Source organism: Pinus tabuliformis, chromosome 1_2, assembly GCF_031772625.1.
Source record: "Pinus tabuliformis cultivar Carrire ecotype Pingquan chromosome 1_2, CPIR1, whole genome shotgun sequence".
NCBI classification, from domain to species: Eukaryota; Viridiplantae; Streptophyta; class Pinopsida; order Pinales; family Pinaceae; genus Pinus; species Pinus tabuliformis.
The window spans coordinates 207,507,349-207,527,746 of record NC_142298.1 but is presented as its reverse complement, the minus strand read 5'-3'; the positions used below and the strand labels follow the sequence as shown (position 1 = coordinate 207,527,746).

At 38.7% G+C, this 20,398-nt stretch overlaps 1 protein-coding gene across 4 annotated transcripts in view; it reads right to left on the bottom strand.

The window, feature by feature from the left end:
- Positions 1-20,120, bottom strand: part of LOC149205184 (putative sugar phosphate/phosphate translocator At3g17430) — a 160,524-nt gene extending 140,404 nt beyond the window's left edge. Inside the window, exons 1-3 of one of the 4 annotated variants that reach the window (XM_089394934.1) lie at positions 19,645-20,120; positions 16,257-16,405; positions 15,694-16,051 (exon numbers count right to left, since the gene is read on the bottom strand). In XM_089394934.1, the coding sequence (XP_089251060.1) occupies positions 15,694-15,780 (87 nt within the window). In that variant the 5' untranslated portion in view covers positions 15,781-16,051; positions 16,257-16,405; positions 19,645-20,120. The remainder of the gene's footprint in view (positions 1-15,693; positions 16,052-16,256; positions 16,406-19,644) is intronic. The other 3 variants (XM_089394935.1, XM_089394933.1, XM_089394936.1) reach the window with 3 other exon arrangements.
- Between the last annotated feature and the right edge of the window lie 278 nt (positions 20,121-20,398).

Below are 20,398 nucleotides of genomic sequence, written 5' to 3'. Positions count from 1 at the left end.
TCCAACCATAAATCGAAGTTTAGTGAACTTCGCCTCTGTGAGAGCCTTTGTAAAGATGTCTGCAACTTGATCATCTGTTGAACAATAGTGCACTCCAAGAACATGGTCGTGAATGAGCTTTCTGATGAAGTGCATGTGCAGTTCAATGTGTTTGTTGCGCTGATGTTGGACTGGATCTTTGCATAGTTGAATGGCACTTTGATTATCACACCAAAGTGTAGTCGGATGCTGCTGCTGAAAGCCAAACTCTGATAGGATCTGATGAAGCCACAAGGCTTCCTTACTGGCTTCTACAGCACCACGATACTCTGCTTCTGCTGAAGAAAGACAAATTGCACCTTGTTTCTTGCAAGCCCATGTAATAGGTCCTGAACCAAGAGTGAACACATAACCTGCAGTAGACTTCCGATCATCAGGGTCACCAGCCCAATCGGAATCAGTGAAACCAACCAATAGAGGAGATGCTTCGGCACTGTAATGAATCCCAAACTGAACTGTACCTCGAACATAACGAAGTATTCTTTTAGCTGCTTTCCAATGACTTTCACGTGGGTTTTGCATAAACCGAGCAACAAGGCCAACAGCAAAGGAAAGGTCAGGACGAGTATGGGTTAGATACAAAAGTTTTCCTACAAGTTGACGGTATAAGGTAGCATCAACTTCAGGAGACGTACAAGTGACTGAAAGTTTGACTCCAGACTGAAAGGGAGAAGGGGCTGGCTTACAGTCTTCCATGTGAAAATGGCGTAGAATATCACAGGGATACTTGGACTGGGAAAGGGAAATACCTTCCTTAGATTGCAAGACTTGAAGACCAAGAAAATAATGTAAGTGTCCTAAGTCTGTCATTTCAAACTTCCTTTTAAGGCTAGACTTCACATGGTTTATAAGGTTGGGAACACTACCAGTCAGGATAAGATCATCAACATAAAGAACAAGAATGATAAGAGACTTGCCCACTTTCTTGGTGTAGACAGTATTGTCAGAATGACACCTAGAAAAGCCATTTTCTAAAAGAAAGTTATCCATTTTGGCATACCAAGCTCGAGGAGCTTGCTTGAGACCATAAAGGGATTTCTTAAGCCGACATACAAGGCTAGAGTCTGTTTGTATAAAGCCAATAGGTTGTTCCATATAGATTTCTTCATGCAAGTCCCCATGCAAGAAGGCAGATTTAACATCCATCTGATGGACTTCCCATTTGAAAGAGGCAGCAAGGGAAAGAACAAGGCGAATAGAGTTCATTTTGGCAACAGGGGAGAAGGTTTCAGTGTAGTCAATGCCTTCAACTTGTTGAAAACCCTTAGCAACAAGACGAGCTTTATGTTTATCAACTTTCCCATCTGGTCCATACTTGGTTCTGTAAACCCATTTGCATCTAACAAGTTTTCGTCCCTTTGGTAGAGGAACAAGATCCCATGTATTATTTGCCAATAATGAATGATATTCTTCATTCATAGCTGCTTCCCAATCTGGATGGCCTGAAGCTTATAAAAAGGTGTCAAGATCATAATTCACTGAAGCTTGAGCCAGTAAAGAAGAGGCTCTATCAAACTGAGAACGTGTACGTCGCTGATCTATAGGATCACCGGCAAGATCACCTGCTGCATCCCGAGTAGCACGGACACATTTTGGAAGCTCAGGCGCTGAAGGAGGATCTTGAGAAGGTGGGGGAGGATTTTCATCCTTGCTTTCATCATCTAAAGAAGAAATATTTTCAAAAGTAGAAGAGATAGGGAGAGGTGGCACATCCGCCGAACTAGGCTCGTAGGCCAATATATTTTCAACAAACTTTACATCTCTTCTAATGATAACATTTTTGGACTTAAGTGGAATAAGTCTATATCCTTTGACATCTTCAGAATATCCAACAAAAATACATTTTTCACTCTTAGGTTCTAAAGCTTTATGTTTCTCATCTGGAATATGGGCCCATGCTTCACTTCCAAAAACACGAAAGTGACTTACATTTGGTTTAATTGAGCTCCATGCTTCTTCTGGAGTGATATTTTTTAAAACCTTAGTAGGAGTGCGATTTATTATGTAATTTGCACAGTTAATTGCTTCTGCCCAATAATTAAGACTAAGTCCTTTAGATTGAAGCATACAATTAGCCATTTCCTTTAAGGTGCGATTTTTCCTTTCAGCTACACCATTTTGTTGTGGAGTATATGGAACAGTATGTTGCATTTGAATTCCATTCTCAGGGCAAAAGTTGATGAATTTGTTGTTAACATATTCTCCGCCATTATCAAATCTTAGCTTAAGAATTTGATGTCCAGATTGTTTTTCAACGAAGGCCTTAAAGGCCAAGAACATGTTAAATACTTCACTCTTGAGTTTTAAGAAGTATACCCAAGTGCGTCTGAAGAAATCATCAATGAAAGTTAAGAAATACTTGTAGCCAGAGAATGAAACAACTAGAAGTGGACCACATAAATCACTATGCACGAGTTGTAAAGGGGCTGAGGCGTGCCAAGAGGCACGTTTTTCAAAACTATCCCGATGATGTTTTCCAAGTACACATCCGGAACAAACACCATCTCTGTAAGATACCATTAGAAGACATGTCACCATATTTTCTTTACATAGATTCTGAAGGGAGCGATAGTTTAAGTGACCAAATCACTCATGCCAAAGTTTGCTCACTTCATCGTTATGAGCAACAAATACTGAGAGAAGATTTGATGACCCAAAGTTGTGAAACTTATACAACCTTGTAGAATCATCAGCAATGCCAGTAGCTAAAATCTGTCTAGGATCTCTTAGGTCCTTAATTACAACATCGTGAGGTGAAAATTCAACGATTTTACCTTCACCTGAATGATTTATCTGATATACAGATAAAAGGTTGCAGGATAAGGTTGGAACACATAATACATCATTAAACTGACCATTGTCTATATGAACAGTTCCAGTCCCTACAACACTAAGAGATCTATCATCACCAAGATATATATTTTTGGTGTTACAATCATTTAAAGAAGAAAACATGGCTTTGTTTTTGGCCATGTGATAAGAAGCTCCAGAATCAATGAGCCACTCATGAGAATGAGAAGAAGAAGATACATTTAGTGCATAGCCAGACCGAGATGCTTGACAACCACATGCAGAAAGTGCCATTCCTGAAGATGAAGTTGAAGTTGAAGAGTGTTCCAAATGGATGTTATGCTTCTTCATTGTTGCTTCCAAGGCTTCCATCTTCTTAAAGCATTTGGATTCTAAGTGGCCATCTCGATTACAAAAGTTGCAATGTCTATCAGTCTTCTTCCCTTTGTTTTTATTTGTCTTATCATTTTGTTGAAATGATTTTTCATTTTGAGGCTGAGATTGCTTAGGACCCTTGTTTGGTTTAGGACCATTCCTTTTAGGATACAACTTCTTAAGATTCTTTGGATTTGGTTGTTGTTGGGCGACTAACGCTTTCTTGGAAGAGTTTCCAAAATTAAGAAGACCAAGGTGTAAGAGTTTTTCTTGTTCTCTTATTAAAGAATCACAAAAAGAATCGAAGGAAAGGGACTTGTAGTCTTGTCCTTGAGAAATGAAGGCTTCTCTTGTAGAATGGAAGGTGGAAACAAACACAGAGTAGGCTGGTCCCAATTTAGTAAGAATAGAATAGATAAGGTTACTATCTTCTTTCTTAACCTTAACACCTTCCAAGAGAAGTCTAAGGGTCTTGAACTTGGACAAAAAATCTTCAATGCAAAAAAAATTATTGGGGTCCACTGTAAGCAACTCATTTTCAAGTTGATGGGCTCTAAGTTCATTTTTTATTCCAAAAACTTTAGTAATCTGTTTCAATGCTTTATCAAGAGTATCAAGTTCTGCAATATGGAATCTAAGATCTGGAGAAATAGACATCCCTATCAACCCACGTGCTTGATCTTGTCTATTTTCCCATTTAGCTGCCTTATCTTCATATTTCGGTTTGGTTTCTTGGCCTGAGGCTATTCTGTAGAGACCTTTACTTCTAAGTAAATCCACAATGTAGGACCACCATTGGAAGTAGTTGGTGCTGTCAAAAATAAATTGGCATGGACTTTCCATTTTAACAGAAATTGAAGCTATAGATGCTGAAACTAAGTGTTCCAATGGAAATATCTCGAAAAATTAGGCTGTTTCAAAAAAAACGGTTCTGAAAACGGCTTCCGGATGAAGAAGTTATGGCTTTTTGAAGAAAATTTGATGAAGATGCCGACGAAGTGCGGGAATGTGCGGAAATAAAAAATCCGCCCCCACAAAAAGGAGACTTGAACTCAAGACCTCTACTCTCATAAATTAGCTTTGGACCAAGTGAGCTATACAAAAAGTTTGAGAGAGGGGGGGGGAGCTTTGGGTTGCGTGCTTGCTTTGAGAAAGCTCTTTTTCCCTACAAAACAAAAAACACAAACCCAACACAGACATACAAAAAAAAACGAACCTTGCGGCTCAAAGTTAGCTTTAGCCGGAAACTAAATATTTTCCTCAATGTCTCTGATTTTTCGAGATCACACTAAGGCGCAGCGGAAAAGAGCATACGCATGAGAAAAATCCTTCCTTTCTGTTTCTGATTTGCCCAGATCGCACAGAGTCGCGGGGCAAAGAGCATACACAGAAATGAAAGGTATAGATCCGGTAATAGAAAAGGCTAAATAAACCGAAACCGAAATAAACAAAGAGAAAATCACTGTAAACTGCAAATAAACATTGTATACCTCCAGATCTTAAAAATGACGTAGCTAGGGCTACCGGAAACCTTTTCGCGTGAAACGAAAGGGGTTCCACACTGGAACAGATGCTCCCAACACAATAGAGCAGTCCTCTCGGCCCGAAAGTAGTCAGAAACAGTAGATCTAGGAAACAACAGTCGGATGCAGTTCTACCGGCTTCAGATTTGGATCACCAACGGACGCGGCCCTCAAATAGTTCTGATACCATGTAGGAATTTACAGGGTAAGTTCCTCAGACAGAACACCAAAGGACACCGCTCACAAACAGATCACAGATCAATACACCAGTACTTTTGACGTGGTTAAAACCCTCAAAGAGGGAAACAGTCCACGACTTGAGCCAACGCGGCCACTTCAGGCAATTTATTAATAAAAGAATGAAAATTTACATAAGCTTCTCTCATGGACGGGTTAACCTACAAATGACCCTCCATGCTCTTTAAATAGAGATCATGGACCAATCGGGTGCTAAGCCACGGATCAAGTGTCGATAATACCAAGGAGAGAATGAACCGTCGGATCACTACATATCGTGACCGTCGGATTGTAAATTACAAAATGTACATAGTAAAGAAACACACTTTACCTAACTCTATACTAGACCAAGTTATACTTAACTATTTCCTATGTGTCGGAATATCCTAACATTGAGAGGTCCTCATCTTTTTAAATAGGACAAATTTTGCAACACCCAAACATGAAATTGCTTGAGGGCAAGCAATATCAAGAAGGGGACTGCAATGTCCTCTACTAATTAATTGCCCAGGGGAGAACGAAGTAGCCTATCCAACCCTGTAGGTTATAGTCAATTATAAGGGGGGGAACCCATTATTCACTTGTTTTGAATAAAGGTGGATGGTTTGAAAGTGATCAGACGAAGGGATATGAATCATTTGAGAGGTCCTCATTTTTGAAAATAGGAGGACAAAATTTTGCAACACTTGAACTTGCAATTGCTTGAGGGCAAACAATATCGAGAAGGGAGACTGTAATGTCCTCTACTAATTAATTGTCCAAGGGAGAACAAAGTAGCCTATGCAACCCTATAGGCTATAGTCAATTATAAAGGGGGAAACCCATTATTCAATGTTTTTGGGGCAACATTGGGTAAATTTGGGTAATTGGAGGAAAACTTGTGAAGGAAGCAAGAATTGGGGCTAAGTGGAAAATAACTTGTTAGCCCCTCAAATTAAAATTAGGAGAAGAGCCCCAAAGGGAGTCTATAAATAAGAGAGGAGAATCATTTTTATCATCATGGGTGTTGGATATTTTTGTTTTGTGAGCTAAGGCTCCTGATGGTTTTAAGAACCCTTTTATTTCTATTGGTTTCAATGGTGAAATATCCCACCCTAGCCAAACCCTATCTCTACTCTGTTTGGCATAATTTCCTGAGGAAGCTTTCATATAGTTTTGGCAAACTAAGGAGGATTTTTGTCGATTATTTGGCTTGAGGAGGAACTTCGTGGCATTCCCCATATATTTTGTGGCTCATGTGGCATAAGTCTATGACACTGAGGCAATTGGAGGAGCAACGAATTAAGTTCAGACCCCTATTTGATGCAGCAGACTTCATTCTAACCCTTGTTTGTGGCACCATGGATTGAATAAGAGCAAATCTAGGGCAACAAAGTTCACTCTGTAACATCGTAGCCTAGCTGAGGCAACTCTAGGGCAGAGAAGCTCTTCTTTCAGCAACAGATAGATCGTTATGTGGTATTAAGTACTGGCTAGGGCAGTTCTAGGGTAGGGGAGCCCTCATTTTGACAGCAGAAAGGTTAATTAAGGAACAAATTTGGCAGCGGAGCTCTTCAGTGACCCTATCTGAGGCAGCCAGGACCTTTGATGTTGTTCTTCCTGTAGCAGTGAGGACAATTATAGTTGATCTGGCAGCGAAAGTTGTAGTGACAACGGCCTCTCATCGCAACAACACTTGAGGCAACAGATAGCAACGTGATTGTTAGGGTTCTCTATTAATAATAGGAAGGAAGAAAGCGAAATTGTGCAGGCAAACAGAGCAGTAACCGAAAGAGCTTGTAAGTCGGTAGTTGTGCTGCTAATTACTATTGTATTCTCTGTAAGGAGTGCTATTGTTCTTAATCGTTGAGTGTTGTGACAGCTCTAGGAAGTGAATCTGTGGAGATTCTAAAGTGATGTGTACTGTTGGAATTGCCAAAATATTCATTTGCCTGTTTATTGTTGTGTATTCAATGTCATTTATGTTGAGTGGAAAAAAGAGACTGTGATATTGATGCAATATCAGATATCAGATAGGCGTTTGTGTGAAATATCAGATATTTCCAACAGTTTTGGTGAAATATCAGATATTTCCATCAGTCCTTGTTTGAATTTAATTGAAGAAAACATGGCAATGTACTGATCCAAGCCCTTGGTTTAGTCCCTTCATCTACCCCATAAAACTTGGGCATCGAAATTCTGTTAGGCAGCCACTGATCAATATGATTTATATCTTCATTACCTTGATTTCCATCATTCCCATGAAAGGCCCATCCTCCTATTAATGTTCCCTGCAAAAGGAGTTTTATTACCACGTCAATTTGTCTCTCTTCTGATATTAATCCTCATTACTATTCTTGTCTCCCCATCCCTTCTGTCCATTGTCGCAATTAATTATGCAGAGTTTGATTCATTTCTTCCATGGCATCCCTCATCCCCTCTAAGGGAGTCCTTATGGCTTCTTCCACAATAATGCAACATTTAACTTCTAGTTATCTAACCCATGAGAAGCTGAAAAAAAGCCATTGTTGGTGACCACCCTCAAGGCCAAGAAAGTGGCTCAGATATCATAGGGCACCAACAACAGCAACAGCGGCAATAACTGTACCAGCAACAGCAAATTCAGTACTAACAATAGAAACATCAAATCAGATTATACAACACTAGCAGCCGGACATCACTCTCGGCCTAAGTAGTCTGTTCCAGGTTACCCACAATATCACCCATTTCCAGACCCCTTCTCTAATGCCCAAGAGTCTTTGTTTATAGCCGATTTACATACTAAGGAAATCCAAGAAAAAAGAAGTTGGAATCCTCGACAATTGAAATTTATGAACAGAGTTATAAAACACAAACCATAAGGCGTTACAAAGGATGTCTTGAGTGACGCATTAAATGTAAGCATGCATAATAGCTACCTTTAATGTGAACATGCATAATGTTATGCATTAAGGTGAACATGCACTAGTAACTATTATGCTAAGTAAAGAAAAAATGATGCTCTAGGCATAACTATTATCACTAACAAAGTGGGTTATCTTTTAATATTGTAACAGAGACCATTTACCTTATTTTCCAGCCTATATATACAAATAGAGTCAAGCAGAGCTACAACAGTTACAAACTCAAATAGTGGCAGATCTGTGAGGTAGTGCTACCTCGTACAAGTGACCACAAGGCCACCCTGATTTACTAGTTCTCACTCCCATCATAGAGGGGAAGCTACCATTCCCCACACAAAAGTCATGCAAAAAATGCACATCGCCAGTTTTCTTTCTTCCTCAAGACTCATCGGCCTCCTATGACAGGAAAGCCACAACACAGAGTTCCCACGCCCACAGGATTACAAAATTGGGCCCTCTTAGCCCAAATCACTCCTCAAAGGACATTGTTGTGTTTTCAATGTCATTTATGTTGAGTGGGAAAAAGATACTGTGATATTGATGCAATATCAGATATCAGATAGGCGTTTGGGTGAAATATCAGATATTTCCAACAGTCGATGGGATTTAATTGAAGAAAACATGGCAATGTACTGATCCAAGCCCTTGGTTTAGTCTCTTCATCTACCCCATAAAACTGGGCATCAAAATTCTGTTAAGAAGCCACTGATCAATATGATTTATATCTTCATTACCTTGATTTCCATCATTCCCATGAAAGGCCCATCCTCCTATTAATGTTCCCTGCAAAAGGAGTTTTATTACCACGTCAATTTGTATCTCTTCTGATATTAATCCTCATTACTATTCCTGTCTCCCCGTCCCTTCTGTCAATTGTCGCAATTAATAATGCAGAGTTTGATTCATTCCTTCCATGGCATCCCTCATCCCCTCTAAGGGAGTCCTTATGGCTTCTTCCACAATAATGCAACATTTAACTTCTAGTTACCTAACCCATGAGAAGCTGAAAAAAAGCCATTGTTGGTGACCACCGTCAAGGCCAAGAAAGTGGCTCAGATATCATAGGGCACCAACAACAGCAACAGCTGCAATAACTGTACCAGCAACAGCAAATTCAGTACCAACAATAGAAACGTCAAATCAGATTATACAGCAATAGCAGCCTGACATCACTCTCGGTCTAAGTAGTCTGTTCCAGGTTACCCACAATATCACCCATTTCCAGACCCCTTCTCTAATGCCCAAGAGTATTTGTTTATAGCCGATTTATATACTAAGGAAATCCAAGAAAAAAGTTGGAATCCTCGACAATTGACATTTATGAACAGAGTTATAAAACACAAACCATAAGGCGTTACAAAGGATGTCTTGAGTGACGCATTAAATGTAAGCATGCATAATAGCTACCTTTAATGTGAACATGCATAATAGTTATGCATTAAGGTGAACATGCACTAGTAACTATTATGCTAAGTAAAGAAAAAATGATGCTCTAGGCATAACTATTATCACTAACAAAGCGGGTTATCTTTTAATATTGTAACAGAGACCATTTACCTTATTTTCCAGCCTATATATACAAATAGAGTCAAGCAGAGCTACAACAGTTACAAACTCAAATAGTGGCAGATCTGTGAGGTAGTGCTACCTCGTACAAGTGACCACAAGGCCACCCTGATTTACTAGTTCTCACTCCCATCATAGAGGGGAAGCTACCATTCCCCACACAAAAGTCATGCAAAAAATGCACATCGCCAGTTTTCTTTCTTCCTCAAGACTCATCGGCCTCCTATGCCAGGAAAGCCACAACACAGAGTTTCCATGCCCCCAGGATTACAAAATTGGGCCCTCTTAGCCCAAATCGCTCCTCAAAGGATATTGTTGTGTATTCAATGTCATTTATGTTGAGTGGAAAAAAGATACTGTGATATTGATGCAATATCAGATATCAGATAGGCGTTTGGGTTAAATTCAGATATTTCCAACAGTTCTCGATGGGCTTTAATTGAAGAAAACATGGCAATGTACTGATCCAAGCCCTTGGTTTAGTCTCTTCATCTACCCCATAAAACTTGGGCATCGAAATTCTGTTAAGCAGCCACTGATCAATATGATTTATATCTTCATTCCCTCGATTTCCATGATTCCCATGAAATATCCCACCCTAGCCAAACCCTATCTCTACTCTGTTTGGCATAATTTCCTAAGGAAGCTTTCATATAGTGGTGGCAAACTAAGGAGGATTTTTGTGGATTATTTGGCTTGAGGAGGAACTTTGTGGCATTCGCCATATATTTTGTGGCTCATGTGGCATAAGTCTATGACACTGAGGCAGTTTGAGGCAATTGGGGGAGCAACGAATTAAGTTCAGACCCCTATTTGATGCAGCAGACTTCATTCTAACCCTTGTTTGTGGCACCATGGATTGAATAAGAGCAAATCTAGGGCAACAAAGTTCACTCTGTGGCAACTCTAGGGCAGAGAGGCTCTTCTTTGAGCAACAGATAGATCGTTATGTGGTATTACGTACTGGCTAGGGCAGTTCAAGGGTAGCGGAGCCCTCATTTCGACAACAGAAAGGTTAATTAAGGAACAAATTTGGCAGCGGAGCTCTTCAGTGACCCTATCTGAGGCAGCGAGGACCTTTGATGTTGTTCTTCCTGTAGCAGTGAGGCCAATTATAGTCGATCTGGCAGCGAAAGTTGTAATGAAAATGGCCTCTCATCGCAACAACACTTGAGGCAGCAGATAGCAACGTCGTTGTTAGGGTTCTCTATTAATAACAGGAAACAAGAAAGTGAAATTGTGCAGGCAAACAGAGCAGTAACAGAAAGAACTTGTAAGTCGGTAGTTGTGTTGCTAATTAGTATTGTATTCTCTGTAAGGAGTGCTATTGTTCTGAATCGTTGAGTGTTGTGACAGCTCTAGGAAGTGAATCTGTAAAGATTCTAAAGTGATGTGTACTGTTGGTATTGCCAAAATATTCATTTGCCTGTTTATTGTTGTGTATTCAATGTCATTTATGTTGAGTGGAAAAAAGAGACTGTGATATTGATGCAAAATCAGATATCAGATAGGCGTTTGGGTGAAATATCAGATATTTCCAACAGTCCTCGATGGGATTTAATTGAAGAAAACATGGCAATGTACTGATCCAAGCCCTTTGTTTAGTCTCTTCATCTACCCCATAAAACTTGGGCATCAAAATTCTGTTAAGCAGCCACTGATCAATATGATTTATATCTTCATTACCTTGATTTCCATGATTCCCATGAAAGGCCCATCCTCCTATTAATGTTCCCTGCAAAAGGAGTTTTATTACCACGTCAATTTGTCTCTCTTCTGATATTAATCCTCAATACTATTCCTGTCTCCCCATCCCTTCTGTCCATCGTTGCAATTAATTATGCAGAGTTTGATTAATTTCTTCCATGGCATCCCTCATCCCCTCTAAGGAAGTCCTTATGGGTTCTTCCACAATAATGCAACATTTAACTTCTAGTTATCTAACCCATGAGAAGCTGAAAAAAAGCCATTGTTGGTGACCACCCTCAAGGCCAAGAAAGTGACTCAGATATCATAGGGCACCAGCAACAGCAAATTAAGTACTAACAATAGAAACGTCAAATCAGATTCTACAGCACTAGAAGCCGGATATCACTCTTGGCCTAAGTAGTCTGTTCCAAGCTACCCACAATATCACCCATTTCCAGACCCCTTCTCTAATGCACAAGAGTCTTTGTTTATAGCCGATTTACATACTAAGGAAATCCAAGAAAAAAGAAGTTAAATTCCTCGACAATTGACATTTATGAACAGAGTTATAAAACACAAACCATAAGGCGTTACAAAGGATGTCTTGAGTGACGCATTAAATGTAAGCACGCATAATAGCTACCTTTAATGTGAACATGCATAATGCTATGCATTAAGGTGAACATGCACTAGTAACTATTATGCTAGGTAAAGAAAAAATGATGCTCTAGGCATAACTATTATCACTAACAAAGTGAGTTATCTTTTAATATTGGAACAGAGACCATTTACCTTATTTTCCAGCCTATATATACAAATAGAGTCAAGCAGAGCTACAACAGTTACAAAGATCTGTGAGGTAGTGCTACCTCGTACAAGTGACCACAAGGCCACCCTGATTTACTAGTTCTCACTCCCATCGTAGAGGGGAAGCTACCATTCCGCACACAAACATCATGCACAAAATGCACATCGCTAGTTTTCTTTCTTCCTCAAGACTCATCGGCCTCCTATGCCAGGAAAGCCACAACACAGAGTTCCCACGCCCACAGGATTACAAAATTGGGGCCTCTTAGCCTAAATCACTCCTCAAAGGACATTGTTGTGTTTTCAATGTCATTTATGTTGAGTGGAAAAAAGATACTGTGATATTGATGCAATATCAGATATCAGATAGGCGTTTGGGTGAAATATCAGATATTTCCAACAGTCCTCGATGGGATTTAATTGAAGAAAACGTGGCAATGTACTGATCCAAGCCCTTGGTGTAGTCTCTTCATCTACCCCATAAAACTTGGGCATCAAAATTCTGTTAAGAATCCACTGATCAATATGATTTATATCTTCATTACCTTGATTTCCATGATTCCCATGAAAGGCCCATCCTCCTATTAATGTTCCCTGCAAAAGGAGGTTTATTACCACATCAATTTGTCTCTCTTCTGATATTAATCCTCATTACTATTCCTGTCTCCCCATCCCTTCTGTCCATTGTCGCAATTAATTATGCAGAGTTTGATGCATTTCTTCCATGGCATCCCTCATCCCCTCTAAGGGAGTCCTTATGGCTTCTTCCACAATAATGCAACATTTAACTTCTAGTTATCTAACCCATGAGAAGCTGAAAAAAAGCCATTGTTGGTGACCACCCTCAAGGCCATGAAAGTGGCTCAGATATCATAGGGCACCAACAACAGCAACAGCGGCAATAACTGTACCAGCAACAGCAAATTCAGTACTAACAATAGAAACGTCAAATCAGATTATACAGCACTAGCAGCCGGACATCACTCTCGGCCTAAGTAGTCTGTTCCAGGTTACCCACAATATCACCCATTTCCAGACCCCTTCTCTAATGCCCAAGAGTCTTTGTTTATAGCCGATTTACATACTTAGGAAATCCAAGAAAAAAGTTGGAATCCTCGACAATTGACATTTATGAACAGAGTTATAAAACACAAACCATAAGGCGTTACAAAGGATGTCTTGAGTGACGCATTAAATGTAATCATGCATAATAGCTACCTTTAATGTGAACATGCATAATGCTATGCATTAAGGTGAACATGCACTAGTAACTATTATGCTAAGTAAAGAAAAAATGATGCTCTAGGCATAACTATTATCACTAACAAAGTGGGTTATCTTTTAATATTGTAACAGAGACCATTTACCTTATTTTCCAGCCTATATATACAAATAGAGTCAAGCAGAGCTACAACAATTACAAACTCAAATAGTGGCAGATCTGTGAGGTCGTGCTACCTCGTACACGTGACCACAAGGCCACCCTGATTTACTAGTTCTCACTCCCATCGTAGAGGGGAAGCTACCATTCCCCACACAAACGTCATGCACAAAGTGCACATCGCTAGTTTTCTTTCTTCCTCAAGACTCATCGGCCTCCTATGCCAGGAAAGCCACAACACAGAGTTCCCATGCCCCCAGGATTACAAAATTGGGCCCTCTTAGCCCAAATCACTCCTCAAAGGACATTGTTGTGTACTCAATGTCATTTATGTTGAGTGGAAAAAAGATACTGTGATATTGATGCAATATCAGATATCAGATAGGCGTTTGGGTGAAATATCGGATATTTCCAACAGTCCTCGACGGGATTTAATTGAAGAAAACATGGCAATGTACTGATTCAATCCCTTGGTTTAGTCTCTTCATCTACCCCATAAAACTTGGGCATCAAAATTCTGTTAAGAATCCACTGATCAACACGATTTATATCTTCATTACCTTGATTTCCATCATTCCCATGAAAGGCCCATCCTCCTATTAATGTTCCCTGCAAAAGGAGTTTTATTACCACGTCAATTTGTCTCTCTTCTGATATTAATCCTCATTACTATTCCTGTCTCCCCATCCCTTCTGTCCATTGTCGCAATTAATTATGCAGAGTTTGATTCATTTCTTCCATGGCATCCCTCATCCCCTCTAAGGGAGTCCTTATGGCTTCTTCCACAATAATGCAACATTTAACTCCTAGTTATCTAACCCATGAGAAGCTGAAAAAAAGCCATTGTTGGTGACCACCCTCAAGGCCAAGAAAGTGGCTCAGATATCATAGGGCACCAACAACAGCAACAGCGGCAATAACTGTACCAGCAACAGCAAATTCAGTACTAACAATAGAAACGTCAAATCAGATTATACAGCACTAGCAGCCTGACATCACTCTCGGCCTAAGTAGTCTGTTCCAGGTTACCCACAATATCACCCATTTCCAGACCCCTCCTCTAATGCCCAAGAGTCTTTGTTTATAGCTGATTTACATACTAAGGAAATCCAAGAAAAAAGAAGTTGGAATCCTCGACAATTGACATTTATGAACAGAGTTATAAAACACAAACCATAAGGCGTTACAAAGGATGTCTTGAGTGACGCATTAAATGTAAGCATGCATAATAGCTACATTTAATGTGAACATGCATAATGCTATGCATAAAGGTGAATATGCACTAGTAACTATTATGCTAAGTAAAGAAAAAATGATGCTCTAGGCATAACTATTATCACTAACAAAGTGGGTTATCTTTTAATATTGTAACAGAGACCATTTACCTTATTTTCCAGCCTATATATACAAATAGAGTCAAGCAGAGCTACAACAGTTACAAACTCATATAGTGGCAGATCTGTGAGGTCGTGCTACCTCGCACACGTGACCACAGGGCCACCCTGATTTACTAGTTCTCACTCCCATCGTAGAGGGGAAGCTACCATTCCCCACACAAACGTCATGCACAAAATGCACATCGCTAGTTTTCTTTCTTCCTCAAGACTCATCGGCCTCCTATGCCAGGAAAGCCACAACACAGAGTTCCCACGCCCCCAGGATTACAAAATTGGGCCCTCTTAGCCCAAATCACTCCTCAAAGGACATTAACAGGGTTAGCATTGGTGCTCTCGTGGTGAGAGACAGAGATGCTGACACATCCTCTATTTTGGACACTAGCTAGGGTCTTGCCACCCCTGATTCTCAACTAACCCTGGCTACAAGGTATGTCAACTTCCCTTGCTAAAAGATGCATTTCTTCTTATAGCTTTATCTCTACTACAATTTCTTGGGTTCAACCTCTTGGATCCACCCCTTTATTAGGTTATTTCTTTTGATCTTTGTTGTTTTCAGAGATGCCCTAGGGACTTCCACGTTGTTTATTAGTAATTACTTGATATGCTTTTTAGTCCCTTAAACCTTCTTTGGTCCCTCGTGAATATCGACATAAATTTTTTCTTTCTTGTTGGCCCATGATAGATCACATTCTATTTTAAAAAGCTCAAGTGGAAAAAAAAAAGCAACATTCACCAATTCCTATTTGAACTTTGAAAATTTCAATTTGACCTTGTCCTGATAATACAGGAAACTGCCAAGTATAGATTTTAGAATACAATTAACAGAGAATAAAGACAATAATGACTCTCTTTCCCCCTAACTAATCACCAATATTTCTATTTTAACTATGTTATTCAGCAATCTTCATTGTCAAAAGGATTACAAAAGATTGACCATTTTGCCAACCAGATTGGATTGCATTAAGTAATGTTCAAGAAGGAATGGAAACGTCAAGAAGAAAAGGTACCTTATTGTAGAGAATAACACCTGAAGACAGTGAAATGTATATCAGCAGGTACAGATAGGTTAGTACAAGTGACTTGTTGATCAACATTGTTGCCCTTGTTTACTCAGAAACAATGCAACTCTGCTAATTTTTTGTTGTGAAAATCTCCTAAATCACAAGTAACATCCCCAATACTGAGGAATATCCCAAGTTTCGTTCACTGGAAAGAAAGTTGGAAATTAAAGGTATGTCCTCACAGCAGCAGACTGAAGCACATTGCTAGAAAACCCATGCCACTGCGGGATAGAATCATCAACATCCCCTTTATATAACTAAGTCCATACTCTGAATGGCAACCAATAAATGCAAGAAAATAGACCTGCAATATAAGACCAGAGTAAATCATTAATTCACAGCCAAACATGTGACATAATATCAGTTTAACTCTACAGACCTATAAATAATTATTTTAACCAAGTTCTAAGACTTTGAAATAACTGTTGCATAGTTAGATCAATTTTAAACCTTGAATCTTGGCTTGTTCAACTGCAACTATACAAATGTAATAAATCAATATGCCTTACTAGTGAAAAAAGGATTTTTCCCACCAACACCTAACCATTCAATGCCAAACGATCAGGTATATTATTCTTCAGAAGGATTCCAACTATACAGATGATGAAGCCAATCACAATGCCTAAGCTCACTTCAGCCAGTACAAAGATATCTGATCCTTTACAATCGAAATGGTGGATCAGTAAATGGGCATTTTGATTGTAAGAAAAGTAAATTAAGATGTAGATGACATTAAGGAAAAGAAAAACGTCCGACTATGCAAAAGGAAACCTGAAATGTGTGTTCTGCTCCCTAAAATGAAAGGAATTAAAAGTAAGCGAAACACTAAACTTATTCAAAACTTCCAAACACAGAGGCATATAAACGCTTGGCAAAAACTAGTTCTTGTAACTGGAGGCTAAGTACAAGCTTTATACCGGACACATTTTTAATTAGTATCTATTGGATTTGCATGGCTATCAGTCAATGAGAAGTTGAAAGTACATAAAATTAGCACATTTGCACTTAAACACTAAAATGACCGCTCAAGATTACAAACTGTACAAGATACACATTTCACAAAACAACTAAACGAATCAATTTTAAAAATAAATGCATATGAAATTATGAAGTGCCTAAATTATATAGCAAGGAATGGTGCGATGATCCAAGGGAAACACATGCATAAGAATAAATGACGTGAAGAACCAAAATCATGGTCGTTACACCACCTATTTATAGTATATTATTACATTTGCATTATAGGAGTATTATGATGATATATACTCAGATAATTACATCCCTCCATTTTGTAAAATAAGAGCTCAAGTACAACGGTCTCACAAGTTTGAGATGCATACACATATATGTCAATATTTTTTTATAATAACAAAAGAGTGTGCATACAAGATTGCCAAGGGACAGAACAGGAAGACTATGATTATACCAGTGTTACTTGGAGCGGGAGTGACATTTTCAGAAGCTACAGGTTTGGGAGCGCGAGCGTTTTTATATATTTTTTATATTTTGATACATATATGTCAACAAAAACATGTAGAATGATGAATTAGATATAAAAAACATAAAAAAACATAGATTGAACCATATAACAACAATCATCTAGAAGTTATAATCTTCATCAACCACGTCCACAAGTTAGTTACATAGTAACATACAACATATTGAGTCTCATGATTCATCAATCTTAAAGTTTCAAGCTTTCAAAATTCAATATATAACAGTTATCATCATTGATCACCAAAGTTGTACTTGTAAGCTAATTGTAACCATTACAACAAATAATATCTAACATGAAATGAAATGAAACAACTTTCAACTTTCATGAAGCATCATATTCATAATTCATTACTAATGAGTTATAATTGCCAACTTCAAACTTAAATTGTCATATATTGTTTAAAAAAATATCATAATAAATATGAAAGAGTCAATAGTTATAAAAACTACTAGAAACTAGAAAAGACAAGTAAATCTAATATCTATTTCTTATGCTTAGGCCTCTTGCCACCACGAAAAATGTCTAATTTTTTAGTCTTGTTGGAAAATCAGGATCTTTGTTATTAATACCATGCTCTAAGCATTAATATCCAGAGGTATCTTTGTCATTACCTCTGTATCTATATAGGGATCTTTGTCATTAATATCACCCTCTAAGCATTAACATAAGATAGAAAAAGCATAGCATGTCAAGTCAAGATTTTGTTTGAGTGATGTGTACATTTTTAGGGGGGTCATGACAGAGAATTCAACAACCAATGTCACTAACATCAATGTACATAGAGGGATTGGCGCTCTTGATTAAATACGAGTTTCATACCCTAATACATGACAGAATTCAATGGAAACATTGCAAACCCCAATCCTGAAATCCTGAAAAACTGATAAGTCTGTTGGATTTTAAATGAAATCTAAAATTCTACTTTCTCCATATGAAATCCAATGAGGTCGGAACCACTCTCAAACACCCTGAATCATTTCATGGTAATGTTAAAAATTTAAGTAAAAGTGACATTCTCCTTAATCTTCAGAATTTAACATTACCATGAATTGCATATCAATACTAGGGCCATAGGCTTGATCATTAAGCTGCCCCTCTCAAAACTTATTTGTTTCTTTGAAAAAAAATTGCAAAAAAGGCTAAACGCTCCCGAAAAGGCAGGGAGCGCAAATTTTTTTAGGGAGCACACTCCCGACCCGCTCCCGAGTCGCTCCCGCCCGGAAAGCGGATTGGGAGCGGGATCGAGGGGTGGTGCTCCCCCACAACACTGGGTTATACAAATGAAGCAAGCTAATCAGCTTTCCCTACTCAGCAAACTTACCATGCATGTTGAAAAATCCTGATTCCATGGCAAGCAACAACTATTATTTATTGTATTCAGTTGGACTGAAGAACTCGACAACTCAGTACATCCCCGAAGAAAAGTAGTTGTAAGTTTGTAACAATACGGATGATAAAGGTACCATAACATCAAATAAAACTAATATGTTGCTTTCCAAGTATATTGATGTCAATGACAAGTGCCATATTGCTTCTAAAACGATGATGATAAAATCATCTAAACAATGCCATCGGCTATGCATTATGTTCAGATACAATCAACCCCTCAAGTAGGTACCCACTATACGTCTTGCTCGAAACCAAGATCCCAAAATGCCTTATCACCCACTATTCTCAGAAGCCAGAGAATTCCAGTGTCGACAGCAATACCAATTTGGGTAACAGTTGTAAACACGGCCCGGAACACAGTATTTGACTGGAATGCCAAGATGTACGAGATTTGAATTTATCGATGTTAGAGGATCGGTAAACCTTAACAGCCTCCGAGGCTAGCAAAATTTAGTGCAAACCACCTCCTATAACTTGTACCAGACTCTGGGATGTGGGAAATTTCATGCAAACCAACCCCCACAGCTTAAATCAGAACAACCGCCGCAAATAGAAAGCAAGAAATAAATAACACCAGCGTAGAGGTGGGGCACAACAAAATGTTACCAATGATTACCAGAAGGTAACTTTCCCGCTAAGCAAACTAACCAGATATTTGTAATACCACATTGCTTTATAAAGTAATAATGGTCGGGTTGGTTTTCTTCCACGGTTTATTGTTTAGTGTGACTGGTATGGGTAATTTTCAATGAAATTTAATTAAAAAAACAACTTTGTAAGCATGCCATGTTATAACTGAAATCCCATGCAGATCTAGACCTTGGAAACACAGATCCCAGCTTCAAGATCGCAAAATTCAAACATTATAACATTTATTTAAAACTTCAGAAAAGGAATGCCAATATTCAGATTGATGTTTTGGGCAATTTCATACTGATAAGGAATGGGAGACGAAAGTAGAAGGCAAAAAATAAAAATTAAAAAATTGGTTTTGTAAAAAGGCTAATTACCGAATTGTCTGCAGTTGGGCACCACTACCATCGAAAGAAGAATCGAGGCAGAAATAAATCTACGGCCTTGACCTCGTCCCTACCCCAACTGCCACAGAAAATCGAAGGACACGCGAATAGAACCCTAGAATTACTTGGTCGACATGTGTAAAAATGCCCTTCGAAGAAAGAAAGAGTTTGCTGGATCAATATCTTCTCTGTCAATGGGGGTACGCAGTTTAGGCGTCCGCGTACAAAATGGCGGACAGCAGCGAGCGTCTTGCCCTAACTATATAGTCACTGTGTATACTGATGGATGCAGGTATATATATATATATTATATATACCAGTGAGGAAATGTAGTGTGAAATCCGCGTAGTTCACTTTTCTTGGGATGGGACTCGGGAGAAGAGCACAGGCCGCATCAAAAATCGCTATGATGCCAAGATTGTCCGTCTGTCCGGTCGATAGTTTTGCGGTGCCCAAGATGATGACGAAGCGCCATTCAAAGCAAATAATTTGAATGATAATAATTACGTGGATAAATGTGTTTATTTGGGAAATGGGATGGAGTGCGTAAGATTAAAGTGAGATGTATTTAAAAAAAATTATTAATCAATCATTTATTTAGTTAGATAAATGTTTAATTGGGGAAATGGGATGGACTGCTCAAGATTAAAGTGAGAAGTATTTAAAAAAGAATATTAATCACTAATTTATTTAGTTAGATAGATGTTTTATTAAAGTGACATGTATTAAATTTTATTAATTATTT